Here is a 13,655-nt window from a genome sequence, read left to right on the forward strand (position 1 = left end):
GGGAGCTGCAGTGCCCAGGGACCAGTGCCGGGCAGCCCAAGGCCTGTGGGGCAGCAGCAGTTTGTCTGAGCAGTGCCTGTGGCAGTGGGTTTGGGAGAGAAGCAAGCCCACAAGTGCTGGGCTGATTTCTGAGGAGCGGCAGGCGGGCCCTGCTCTGTTTGTGCCATCAGCACCCCCTGAGAGCCGCTGGGGTGGTCGTGGGGCTTTTTGCCTTAGGCCACCTTGGACGTGGGATGTGGTCAGGGGACTGCCAGAGGGCTGTGGGACCTCCCAGGGGTCTTTGGTTGCTCTGGGATCTGGCTGGTTGGTCAGAGGGAATAGCCCCTGCTAAGGACATATAGTGATCCATGACGGGGACCCTTGGAAAACTGTCTGTGACTCACACCTTGGTCGCAAAGGTGCCACCATGGTCTGCAGCGTCTGCTGTGTGTCTGCAAGAGACACATGACCTTGAGTGCTGTGATGGTGTAGAGAAGGGGTGCTGGGGGGCCTGGACGTGTTTACGTCACCAACAGTCCCCCAACAGCTTCCTCTGGGATGCACAATGGGTAAATTGGTCACAGCTTGCTTGGAGGTGATGTGGGAAAGTGGGCATTTAACTGCCAGAGAGCTCTCAGTTGGTTTGGTTTCTCCAGGATTTGTCCGGCTGGTGGAAGGGAAGAACCGCTGCTCAGGACGTGTGGAGGTCCATGACGGGGACCAGTGGAAAACTGTCTGTGATTCCCACTTTGGTGCCAAAGCTGCTGGTGTGGTCTGCAGGGAGTTGCAGTGCGGTGTGGCCCTGCCTGTGGCTGGGCCAGCTCCCTTTGAAGAAGGGGTGGGTCCCATCTGGGCCGGAGAGCTGCAGTGTGTGGGGAATGAATCCCTCCTCGCCTCCTGCCCCAGCGGGTCCCCCAGGGACCAGCCCTGCACCCCCATGAACAGCGCTGTTGTCACCTGCACACGTAAGGACTCAGGGTGGGGTGCTGAACACTGGGGTGAGCTCCAGCTTGAGGGGGGGCAGGCTGTGCCTGTGGAGACAAGGGAACTGGGGGGGGTGTTCCCACAGGCTGGCAGAGAGGTGACCTTCTGGGGGATCCCAGACAAGGGCAGGGCTGGGCTGATGCCCAAGGACAAGGAGGGGCCATGGGTTGGGAGGGCTCACTGGGATCATCATGTTGCACCCCAGGGGACACAGAAAGGCCTGAGGGTGGAGGATGTCCTGGCAGATGCCCAGGGCAGGCTGTGGTCCAGGGGAGCTCGGGGCCCTGGGCAGAAGCAGCAGTGTGTGCTTGGGGGAGTCCTGGTGGGGGCAGGTCTCTTCTCGGGGTGCTGGCTGGGGAGGAACGGGTGCCCTGGGTGGGCATGGGCCGGGGGCAGGTTGCAGGGGGCCGTTGGGGTGGAAGGAAGGCTGGGGTGCCAAAGTCTGTGGGGCCACGAATGAGCCAGCAGGGCTGGAGCTGGGCATCCCCAGCCTTGCACAGCCCATGGGGATAGAAAGGACCCTGCACTACCCCGGGGACAGCCTGGAGGGGAGTGGGCTCCCACCCTGGCACCTCTGACTCCACCCGGGCAGGGGTTCCCCCAGACCCACAGTGCTGGGGGGCTCAGCGCTGTCCTGACTGGTCCTGTGTCAGTGTTTGAAGGTGCTGTGGAGGTGAGGCTGGTGGATGGCGGCAGGCACTGTGCTGGGAGAGTGGAGGTGAAACAACAGGGCCAGTGGGGGACCGTGTGTGGTCACTACTGGAGCATGAACGATGCGGCAGTGGTTTGTAAGCAGCTGGGCTGTGGGTCTGCTGTTGGAGCTCCTCAGTACGGACGCTTTGGGCAAGGATCTGGCCCCATTTGGATGGATGATGTTGGCTGTAATGGCACCGAATCTGCCCTGTCTGACTGCCCACACAGCGGATGGGGTGAACATAACTGCGTTCATGCTGAGGACGCTGGAGTGATGTGTTCAGGTAAGGGCAGAGCCTATTCCCCTTCTGTGGGGCTGGGACAGGGGAAGAGACCTGGCTTGCCCTCAGGGAGCAACAAGTGGGCACCGGAGCATTGTTCAACGTGGCCGGCTGCACTGCCGAGCTGGGACTGTCATTGCTGGTGTCCCCTGTCCCTCGGGATAGCCCAGTGGGAACCTGCCCAAGGGTGCCCATACCCTGCCTGACCCTGCACTGGCTCAGATTAATCCCCCACCCTGCCCTGCATTGTCTGTTGATTCCCATCTTTCTCCTCCTGTTCACCCAGGACCTGTCTGGCAGTGCCAAGGGCCAGGTCCCCCCATGCAGAGGCACCAAGAGTGACTCCTGTGGCCACCCACAGTACCGGGGAAGGGCGTGAGATGGCTAGCTACTTTGGGGTTGTGCTCCCTGGTGACACAAGTCCCTTGGCTGAATCAAAGGGGTTGCTTGGAGAGGAGGAGCGCTTGGCCTGGTCTGAGGAGCGGGGTGGCATGTGGCACCTTTCCCAGGGTCACCCCATGAGAGCCTGCCCGTGGGGACATGGCCCCGTCCAGGAGGGCTGAGCTGCTGCCCAGCCTCTCATGTCTGTCCCAGCCCCTGGCTGCCTTGCACTTTTGGGTTTGCCAGCATTTACTGGCACTCCCCTGTGCCTGCCCTTGCACTGGGAGCTCGTGTAAGCCCAGGGTTGCTCTCTGTCCACTCTCCTGGCCTCCGCCTGGCTGTTGTCCAGGGACATGAGCATCCAGCAGCGCACTCTGGCCATGGCTGAGGACCTTTTTGCTGGGCAGGTGCTGGAGCAGGTGCTGGCACAGACACCGACCGCAGGTACAGCCTCACTCTACTTTTGCCCTGTGCCATGTCCCATCTACCAGCAGTGCCCCACAGCCCAAGACCCCCCTGGGAACAGGGCACGTTTCTGGTGGCACCAAGAGGTTCCTCATGCCTGGCCCTGAGCTCCATGGGGCAGAGCAAGCTGCAGCAGGCAACAGCGCCTGGGCTCATTTCCCTGGAGCCCAAGTGCTCTGGGAGCTGCAGTGCCCAGGGACCAGTGCCGGGCAGCCCAAGGCCTGTGGGGCAGCAGCAGTTTGTCTGAGCAGTGCCTGTGGCAGTGGGTTTGGGAGAGAAGCAAGCCCACAAGTGCTGGGCTGATTTCTGAGGAGCGGCAGGCGGGCCCTGCTCTGTTTGTGCCATCAGCACCCCCTGAGAGCCGCTGGGGTGGTCGTGGGGCTTTTTGCCTTCGGTCACCTTGGACGTGGGATGTGGTCAGGGGACTGCCAGAGGGCTGTGGGACCTCTCAGGGGTCTTTGGTTGCTCCGGGATCTGGCTGGTTGGTCAGAGGGAATAGCCCCTGCTAAGGACATATAGTGATCCATGACGGGGACCCTTGGAAAACTGTCTGTGACTCACACCTTGGTCGCAAAGGTGCCACCATGGTCTGCAGCGTCTGCTGTGTGTCTGCAATAGACACATGCCCTTGAGTGCTGTGATGGTGTAGAGAAGGGGTGCTGGGGGGCCTGGACGTGTCTGTGTCACCAACAGTCCCCCAACAGCTTCCTCTGGGATGCGCAATGGGTAAATTGGTCACAGCTTGCTTGGAGGTGATGTGGGAAAGTGGGCATTTAACTGCCAGAGAGCTCTCAGTTGGTTTGGTTTCTCCAGGATTTGTCCGGCTGGTGGAAGGGAAGAGCCGCTGCTCAGGACGTGTGGAGGTCCATGACGGGGACCAGTGGAAAACTGTCTGTGATTCCCACTTTGGTGCCAAAGCTGCTGGTGTGGTCTGCAGGGAGTTGCAGTGCGGTGTGGCCCTGCCTGTGGCTGGGCCAGCTCCCTTTGAAGAAGGGGTGGGTCCCATCTGGGCCGGAGAGCTGCAGTGTGTGGGGAATGAATCCCTCCTCGCCTCCTGCCCCAGGGGGTCCCCCAGGGACCAGCCCTGCACCCGCATGAACAGCGCTGTTGTCACCTGCACAAGTAAGGACTCAGGGTGGGGTGCTGGATCCCAGGGTGGGAAACAGAGCAAGGACCGTGCTGGGCCGGGTACGAGGACAGAAGGGGTGATGGGTTGTCTGCAGCATGAAAATAGGGCAGAAGGAGAAGAAAGGCATGCTGTCCCACTGGCCGCTCCGCCAGCTACCGAGGGTACAAGAGCACCGGTCCACCCTCAGTTCTCCTCCTCTGTCCCCAGAGTACACAGGGTTCAGGCTGGTGAACGGCAGCACGGCGTGTGCAGGGAGAGTGGAGGTCCAGGTGTTGGGGACCTGGGGCACCCTCTGTGCCTCCCGCTGGCATCTCTCGGATGCCCACGTTCTCTGTAGTCAACTCAACTGCGGGTTTGCTGAGTCCATTCCTGGAGGAGGGCATTTTGGGAGAGGAACCGGACCTGTCTGGAGAGACTCATTCCACTGTGACGGGACTGAAGCCCACCTGGGACAGTGCCCAGTGACCACCCTGGGGGCCTCACCCTGCTCCCATGGGTACAACGCCGCTGTCATTTGCTCAGGTGAGTGCCGGGAAAATGCTGCATGAACTCCATTTGCCCTTTGTGTGCGACATGGCCACCCAAAGCAGGGCTCCCAGAGCAGCCCCAGGCTGAATTTCTCCCTGGAGAAACCCTTGCTTCCCCAGGAGCCTTCTGGAGGGCTTTGCCTGCTCAGACTGACTGCTCTACCGTGGGAGAGCTGAGGGCTGAACGGAAGCAGGCATCTGCCCCCAGGGCAGCGCATCTGCCAGGCCTGGCCTCCTGGCTTTTCCTACTGTGGGATGAATCCAGGGCAGGGCTGCGGGGCTCTGCTGCACCCCCTGGCTGCAGACAACCACATCCCACCTCCACAGAGCGCCCTGCAGAGCTTCATCCCACCACCCAGGCAGGAGCTCCTGGGTGCCCCCAGCAGCAGCAGAGCTGGGTGTGAGCTGCAGAGCGGGCCCATGCTTTGCCCTCACTTCTCGTCAGTCCAAGGCTCAATCTTGTCCTGTTTGGTCAGAGAATTCCCCCTCACCCTGCTCCTGAAGGGTGCCGTGCTCCCCAGTGCCGCCAATGGCCGTGGCATCTCTGCTCTCCGCAGGGTCAGCCGGCTTTGCATCCCTGCGGCTGGTGGGTGGAGGGAGCCGGTGCGACGGGCGAGTGGAGATCTTCCAGCGCGGGACTTGGGGCAGAGTCCTGGATGACCAGTGGGATGTGCAGGAGGCCAACGTGGTGTGCCGGCAGCTGCAGTGCGGACAGGCAGAGACAGCCTACAACCCCCCAAAGCCTGAGCGAGGGACGGGCCCCGTAGGGCTGCGAGGGGTCCGGTGCGCAGGGCATGAGACCAACCTGAGCCTCTGCAACACCTCCCTGCCCGAGAGTGCGCTGGCAGCAGGGGTTGCGGAGGACGTGGGAGTCATTTGCCGGGGTGAGCGGCACTGCCCGGGCCCCCCAGATGATGGGGTGGGTGGGCAGCCAGCCCCTGGCAGCAACTGGGGTTTCTCCCCACTGCAGGGAGTCGACAGGTCCGGCTGGTGAACGGGGCCGGGCGCTGCGCCGGGAGAGTGGAGATCTACTACCAGGGCAGCTGGGGGACTGTCTGCGATGATGGCTGGGACCTCTCTGATGCTGCCGTCGTTTGCCAGCAGCTGGGCTGTGGAGGGGCGGTGGAGGCGGCCGGCTCCGCTCGGTTCGGGGAAGGCTCTGGGCAGATCTGGATGGGTGCCGTGAATTGCTCCGGGGCCGAAGCTGCTCTCTGGGACTGCCCTGCCGGGCCCTGGGGGCAGCACGACTGTGGGCACAAAGAGGACGCGGGAGTCATCTGCTCAGGTCTGTGCTGGGTGGTGTGGTGGGAGCCTGGTTCCCGGGGAGGCCAGGACGTGGGGAGAGCCGCGCATGGCCAAGGCTGTCCCTGGCTGCCTCTAAGCTCCTGCCCGAGCCTGTCCTGCGGACCCTCAGTCCCCATCAGGGACCTCCCTCTGCCCCTGGGTGCAAGGGGGACGTGCTGGCCGTGCCCCTGCCTGGCTGAGGGCCTGGCGAGTGCAGAGGCGTCCCCTCTCCCACAGCCCCAGACCAGCCTCTTCCCCCTTGCTGCCTTTCCTCCCAGAGTTCATGGCCCTCAGGCTGGAGAACAGCGACGGCTGCTCCGGGCGCCTGCAGGTTTTCTACAACGGGACGTGGGGGAGCATTTGCTCCAACTCGATGACTCCCGATACGGTGTCGCTGGCATGCAAGGAGCTGGGCTGCGGGGACGGAGGATCCCTGGAAACACGCCTGTCCTATGGCAGGGTGTCTGGCCCTGCGTGGCTGGATAATGTGCAGTGTGGGGAGAAAACCAGCTCCTTCTGGCAGTGTCCCTCCACTCCCTGGCACCCGCAGTCATGCGAAGACCTGCGAGACGAGATCCACATCACCTGCAAAGGTAACTCTGAGCCACTCGGGCACCAGCGTCACCCCAGCTCCTGCTCCCCGCTGGGCACAGCCAAAGGCAGAGAAAGAGCTTGGAGGGGCTTTTCCTTTCCATGTCACCCCGGTGGCACAAATGTGACCACAGCCACACACATCCAGCAGCAGTTGCCACCCAGGTTGCCAGCAGCGCCTGGCGGAGGCAGAGGCATCCCCAGGTGAGGTCTCAGAAGAGACCAGACAGGGCTCAGAAGAGCCTCCCCTCCACAGACACACTACTACTGCTCTGTGAACCAGGGACCTTTAGGGGCTGAGCAATCAGGGTCCCCCCAGGCCTGCGCATGCCCGCTGAATGACCGGGGTTCAGTTGCTGCCGTGACAAAGATGGTACGGGGAGGCACAAGCAGAGCTCAGCCTCGCTCTCTTCTGCACCATCCCCCAACCAGCCCCTTCACTACAGTGTTTCTCTCTTCAGGGGGACGCCCGGAAATGTCCCCGGCCCCATTGTCCCCGTGCCCCAACTCCACGAGCTGCACAGGTATTGAGCTGCTCCTCTGTGCACCCTTCTTGTCTGGCAGGGCTCTGCGGGCTGTCTCAGTGCCTTGGGAGGTCTTTGCTTTCTCCAGACAGGGAGAAGATTCGCGCCATGGGAGGCGAGGATGGGTGCTCAGGCAGAGTGGAGGTCTGGCACCGTGGCTCCTGGGGGACGGTGTGCGACGACTCCTGGGACATGCGGGATGCCGAGGTGGTGTGCAGGCAGCTGGGCTGTGGCCCCGCGCTGTCTGCCCTGAAGGAGGCTGCATTTGGGATGGGGCAAGGCCCCATCTGGCTGGAGCAGGTGGAGTGCCAGGGGACGGAGCCGTCCCTGCAGGACTGCTGGGCCCGGCCCGGGGATGGCGGTGCTTGCCGGCATAAGGAAGACGCGGCCGTACGCTGCTCAGGTGAGCGGCAGGGCTGGGACCCCTTGCTCGGGTATTGGCAGGGAGCTGGGGAAGGCCTTTCACCCGCTTGGTCCTGGCATGGCCCCTGACCTGCCAAGAGCACGAAGGTTCCTGCAGTGAGGAGCCTCGTGCCAGGTGGGGAGCAGCCGTGGTGGGACTGGGTGTCCTCCGGCCACTGCCCATGGGGCCCTGCAGCCCCAGGGCTATGCCCTGGGCTGCCTGTGCCATCCTGCCTGCTGCCCAGAGCAGCGGCGCTGGACCCTGTCCCGGCCTCCCTTTCTAGCACTACCGGAGGGGCAATTTGGGTGGGATGTGCCAGGGACATCTACAGACACACACACAGTGTGTTGGGGAGGAGGCTCCCCGGTACCCACACCCCCACCCTCTCAGCCCAGCTCTCCTTTTCCTCCTCTGCAGCTACACCCAGGACAACAGCATCCCCACCCCGAGCAGGTAATTTGTCCTCCCGCTGGGGCCAGGTTGTGCCGCACTGCTGGATGGAAGGGGCTCCTTGCTGGGGTGTGAAACTCCCAGGAGGAGGCACTGGGGTGGTGGTGGGGGTTGGGGAGGGTTTTAGTTTGCTCAGCAGGGTGGAAGCTTCCCCATCACTCACCCCGGGGGCTCTGCACCCCCTGCTGCCGTGTATGATGGGAGTCAGGAGTGGGGCTGCCCCCACCTCTCCAGGCCTGGTGCTGCCCCTTCCATGTTCTCGCCCATGCAGATCCCACCCGGGGCCGTTTGAGCAGCAGCGGGAGAGTCTCAGTGCCCGTCATCATCTGCATCATCCTGGGGGCCCTCCTCTGCCTGCTCCTGGCCTTCCTGGCCGGGCAAGTGCTCCGTGCCAGGGCTGGGCGCAGAGGTGGGTCCTTCCACAGCGGTGCCAGGGGGAGAAGGCTGCTGGAAGGGCTGTGGGGTGCTGCGGGCTGTCAGGCACAGGCAGGGCTGGGGGGATGAGGCTGTGTGCTGCCATCTGCCTCAGGCACCACCCCACTGACTGCCTGGCTGTGGGGCACGAGCAGCAAGGGGTGGAGAGAGCCCGGAGGCGGGGGGAGCTCGCGATGGGGCGAGCAGGGAAATGGCAGAGTGGGGATGGCCAAGGCTGGCAGCGCTCTGGGTAGTGCTGGAGGGGGCTCTGGGGCAAGGGAGAGAACAGGAGGAGCGTGAGGCAGTAGGGTCCATCTCCGTGGTGTCAGGCCCCCAGGCTGTCCCTCTGCCCAGCCCTGCCCACCACCCGGCAGGACAGGGGCCCTGCTATAGACCCGTGGGGCAGATAGGGGGCAGCTCCAGGTGGAGAGGAGACATGGGAGCTGCTCTGCGGTCAGACAAGGGAGGCAGGACCCAGGGGCCAGAGGGGCATGAGCACTGTCTCCGAAAGGATGATGCAAGGGTGACGCTGCCCCAGATAATCTCCACAGCAACGTTGCCCTCACGGGCGATGTGCCTGGACAGCACAGTTGGGCTGTGCTGTCGGACCAGTCCTGGGCTGGCCAAAGGAACAGGTTTGGGGGAGCACAGTGGGGTCCCATCCCCCTCTGCCTTTCCCTGGGCCAGCCCTGTCTCTGTCCACAGGCTCCAGGAGAGCTCAGGAGCTCTTCCCCGAGGCTGTGTATGAGGAGATCGGTTACAGCCCAGCGTGGGAGAAGCAGGAAAGGTTTGGTCGCTCAGGTGGGTGGGGGTCCTCCCTGAGCAGGAGGCACATCTGCAGGACCCTTTCCCCTGGCCCCAACCAGGGCTGATCCCCTGAAGCCCCCCAGCCCATGGTTCCTGCAGCGCTGGGGCCATGTGGTCTATGGGGAGAGCATCGAGGTCCTGGGCCCGGGAGAGGAGCTTCCCCCAACCAGCTGGACAGCCCCTCTCTTCCTGCCCCTGCACCCAATGTGGCACCCGAGGAGCGAGGGAAGGGGCTGTCCTAGGGCAGCTCTGGGAGCAGCTTTGAGACAGTGTTTGTCCCAGGGGAGCAGGGTCAATTCCCAGCCTTCCTCCCCATGCAGCCCCAGCTCTGTGGGTCCCCCTTCCCCCGCAGTGCTGACCATGCGGCAGGGCAGTGGGGCTCACTCCCTGACCCCCGCTGTGCATCTCTCCAGACTCCTATTCAGAGGAATCCCCAAGCCAGCTGCAGCCCTACCCTGGGAACACCGAGGAGGAGGATGGTCTGGGATCAGCACCAGGGAACGGGGGCAGGAAGGGGTTGATCTCCCTGCAGACGTGTGATAGACAGAGGTGTCACTGAGCGTCACCGTCAGAGATGGGGAGGACATGGTGCTGCCAAGAGCAGTGTCTCAGCCCTCTGTCCCTGCTCGTCCTCCCCTCCTCTGCTCTGCAGGACCTATCTTCTCCCTGTCACCAGCTCCCCTCTCCTTTCAGATGTTCTTGTCCTGCCCGGAGGTGACCCAGCAGATGGCTATGATGATGCCAGGGAGGTTTCTGACCCTGGCGATGATGCTGCCCCTGGGCAAGGAGCTTGGGAAATGCCCAGGGCACCAGAGGAGGGAGCAGGGCCCAAGGACGCACTGGGAGGTGAGAGGGAAAGAGAGCGCTGCTGGTTCCTGGGGTGCCGTCCCTGGTGCCACCCAAGTCTCTACCGTACTGACACCCAAACCTCCTGGGAAGGGGGAACCTGAGCCAGGAGTTTTCCTTGGAGGGACTGGGTGTGGGAGAAGGAGCTGAATGTGGTGAGGAGCAGGGAGGAAGGTGATGTACAGACCCCATGGGCCGAACTGCAATGTCCTGCCTTGCTGCTTGCAGGGGGTAGCCTGTGCTCCCGGAGAAGTGACGGGGTCCCTGGAGCTGAAGGAGACACCTCATCCCTGACCCTGGGGAGCATGGGCTATGACGATGCTGAAGAGGTGTCCCTGGCACATCCCCGTGAGGACACAAAGGCTGTGACACCAGAGCTTGCTACGCAACCGTCCCCGAGCCCCAGGCCAGCAGAGCCCATCTCTGCTGTGCCGCTGGGTGCCGCCAGGAGGGAGGAGAGGTCTGTGCAGCTGGGAGAGCTGTGAGCTGTGAAACATCTCCCTGTGCCATGGGCAACAGAAACCGCCTGACGTTTCCTCTATCTTTATTCCCATTTTTACACGGTGCATCCATATTTGTTCCTATGAAAAGTCTGTGAGGGCTTTGAGCCAGAGCTGGTGCTGGCGGGCCCAGGTGTCGGGTTGTCTCCCTGAGTCTGATGAGGGGGCGCAGAGAAGAAGGACACGGTGGTAGGGAAGGGGCGCGTCTCAGGGGCAGCAGGCTTGGGGTCAGGCTGTGGGGCTGCGAGAGCCCATGGTCCCTGGGGAATAATCCTGCTGACAGAGGCATTTCCATCCTGCTGCCCACAGCCAGTTTCTAGTCCAAGTGTCTCTCTGATGGTCCCGTGATGCACCCTAGCGGGAGCACCCATTTCCTCACCCTTGCCTTTCCAGATCCTCTTTCCCCCAGGCCCTGTCCGGGCCATGCTGGTCCCACAGTGCAGAGGCCATAACAGAGCTGCCGTGTCAGGGTAAGCCCTGGGCTGTGGCCCCACACAAGTGAGCCCTAAGGTGGCCGCAGTGCCCTGAACACCCCAGCCAGCCCCAGGGGACATCACGGCCCATGGATTACCTCCCACAACAGTTAATCATAGAATCATAGAATCATAGAATCATACAGGTTGGAAAAGACCTCTAAGATCATCGTGTCCAACCGTCAACCCACCACCACCATGCCCTCTACACCATGTCCCTAAGGGCCTCATCTACACGTCTTTTAAATACCTCCAGGGATGGTGACTCCACCACTTCCCTGGGCAGCCTGTTCCAAGGCCTGACCACTCTTTCAGTAAAGAAATTTCTCCTAATGTTCAATCTAAACCTCCCTTGGTGCAACTTGAGGCCATTTCCTCTTGTCCTATCGCTGTTACTTGGGAGAAGAGGCCAAACCCCACCTCGCTACACCCTCCTTTCAGGTAGTTGTAGAGCGCGATGAGGTCTCCCCTCAGCCTCCTCTTCTCCAGGCTGAACAGTCCCAGTTCCCTCAGCCGCTCCTCATCAGACTTGTGCTCCAGGCCCTTCACCAGCTTCGTTGCCCTCCTCTGGACACGCTCCAGCACCTCCATGTCCTTCTTGTAGTGAGGGGCCCAAAACTGAACACAGGATTCGAGGTGCGGCCTCACCAGTGCCGAGTACAGGGGCACGATCACCTCCCTACTCCTGCTGGCCACACTATTCCTGATACAGGCCAGGATGCCATGGGCGTTCTTGGCCACCTGAGCACACTGCCGGTTCATGTTCAGCCGGCTGTCAATCAGCACCCCCAGGTCCTTTTCCTCTGGGCAGCTTTCCAGCCACTCTTCCCCAAGCCTGTAGCGTTGCCTGGGGTTGTTGTGGCCCAAGTGCAGGACCCGGCACTTGGCCTTGTTGAATCTCATACATTGGCCTCGGCCCATCGATCCAGCCTGTCCAGGTCCCTCTGCAGAGCCTTCCTGCCCTCCAGCAGATCAACACTCCCGCCCAACTTGATGTCGTCTGCAAACTTACTGAGGGAGCACTCGATCCCCTCATCCAGATCATTGATAAAGATATTGAACAAGACCGGCCCCAGCATTGAGCCCTGGGGAACACCGCTCGTGACCGGCCGCCAACTGGATTTAACTCCATTGACCACAACTCTCTGGGCTCGGCCGTCCAGCCAATTTTTTACCCAGCGAAGAGTGTACCTGTCTAGGCCGTGAGCCGCCAGCTTCTCTAGGAGAATGCTGTGGGAGACAGTGTCAAAGGCCTTACTGAAGTCCAAGTAGACCACATCCACAGCCTTTCCCTCATCCACGAGGCGGGTCACCTGGTCATAGAAGGAGATCAGGTTGGTCAAGCAGGACCTGCCTTCCATGAACCCGTGCTGGCTGGGCCTGATCCCCTGGTTGTCCTGGACATGGCTCGTGAGCACCCTCAAAACCAACCGCTCCATAATCTTCCCCGGCACCGAGGTCAGGCTGACCGGTCTGTAGTTCCCCGGATCCTCCCTCCGGCCCTTCTTGTAGATGGGAGTCACATTGGCGAGCCTCCAGTCGTCCGGGACCTCCCCAGTTAACCAGGACTGCTGGTAAATGATGGAGAGCGGCTCGGCAAGCTCCTCCGCCAGCTCCCTCAGTACCCTCGGGTAGATCCCATCCGGCCCCATAGACTTGTGAACGTCCAGGTGGCATAGCAGGTCATTAACTTCATCCTCTTGAATTATGGGGGGTTTATCCCGCTCGTCGTCCCTGTCTTCCAGCTCAGGGGGCTGAGTACCCTGAGGATAACCACTCTGACTACTAAAGACTGAGGCAAAGAAGGCGTTGAGTACCTCAGCCTTTTCCTCCTCCTTGGTGGCAACGTTCCCCCCCGCATCCAGTAGAGGATGGAGATTCTCCTTGGCTCTCCTTTTGTCATTAACATACTTATAAAAGCATTTTTTGTTGTCTCTCACGACAGTAGCCAGGTTGAGTTCTAGCCAGGCTTTTGCCTTTCTAATTTCCTCTCTGCACGACCTAACGCGATCCCTGTACTCTTCTTGAGTTGCCTGCCCCTTCTTCCACAAGTGATAAACTCTCCTTTTTTTCCTGAGTCCCAGCCAGAGCTCCCCGTTCAGCCAGGCCGGTCGCCTTCCCCGCCCGTTCTTCTTGTGGCACGTGGGGACAGCCCGCTCCTGCGCCTTTAAGACTTCCTTCTTGAAGAACGTCCAGCCTTCCTGGACCCCTTTGCCCTTCAGGACTGTCTCCCAAGGGACCCTCTCGACCAGTGTCCTGAGCAGGCCAAAGTCCACCCTCCAGAAGTCCAAGGTAGCGGTTTTGCTGGCCCCCCTCCTTACTTCACCAAGTATCGAGAATTCTACCATTTCATGGTCGCTAAGCCCAAGCCGGCCTCTGACCACCACATCTCCCACCAGTCCTTCTCTGTTTGTGAACAGCAGGTCAAGCGAGGCACCTCCCCTAGTGGGCTCGCTTACCAGCTGCGTCAGGAGTCAGTTCCTGACTGGAACTGAGTTAACGCAGTCCCGCTCATGCGGGAACGTTTCCGTGGCAGAGGAGATTTTGTGTCCCTCCCCTAAAAGAGGTGCTGCTGGGAGCTGAGCCAGGGTCCCTCTCCCTTGGCCAGGGCTTTCACCAGCCCCAGTGCCCATGGGCAGAAAACCCTCTTACACAGGAGTCAGGCGGGGAAAAGGCTTTGACCCTTGGGCAGGACCTGGAGCCCAAAGTGCCCTCCCTCTCCCGCTGGTGGGTCTGCACACCCTCCGGCTCCTCCCTGAAAGGCTCCTCTGCTGCAGGCTGGAAGGTGCGTTGGCTCCCTGTGGGAGCTGCTGCAGCTCAGGACTGCTGCCAACAGCAGGGTCTGGCCCTGGAGGAGGAGAGGGCAGGAGGCAGCTCTTGTCAACATCCTCTCCCACTTCATGATTGCCCCTTTCCCTGCTGGG

The 13,655-nt window shown here is 61.7% G+C and overlaps 1 protein-coding gene and 1 pseudogene across 1 annotated transcript in view; one reads left to right on the forward strand and one right to left on the reverse strand.

Annotated features, from left to right (window-relative positions):
* LOC142076277 (scavenger receptor cysteine-rich type 1 protein M130-like) overlaps positions 1-13,655 on the reverse strand; it is a 294,015-nt pseudogene that overhangs the window by 206,621 nt on the left and 73,739 nt on the right.
* Positions 1-13,655, forward strand: part of LOC142076258 (scavenger receptor cysteine-rich type 1 protein M130-like) — an 81,244-nt gene that overhangs the window by 61,415 nt on the left and 6,174 nt on the right. The window contains exons 7-12 of the mRNA XM_075138628.1: positions 4,100-4,181; positions 5,020-5,323; positions 5,410-5,724; positions 6,002-6,316; positions 6,927-7,241; positions 7,659-7,720. Coding sequence (XP_074994729.1) covers positions 4,100-4,181; positions 5,020-5,323; positions 5,410-5,724; positions 6,002-6,316; positions 6,927-7,241; positions 7,659-7,720 — 1,393 coding nt within the window. The remainder of the gene's footprint in view (positions 1-4,099; positions 4,182-5,019; positions 5,324-5,409; positions 5,725-6,001; positions 6,317-6,926; positions 7,242-7,658; positions 7,721-13,655) is intronic.

Source organism: Calonectris borealis, unplaced genomic scaffold (genome assembly GCF_964195595.1).
Source record: "Calonectris borealis unplaced genomic scaffold, bCalBor7.hap1.2 HAP1_SCAFFOLD_40, whole genome shotgun sequence".
Taxonomy (NCBI): domain Eukaryota; kingdom Metazoa; phylum Chordata; class Aves; order Procellariiformes; family Procellariidae; genus Calonectris; species Calonectris borealis.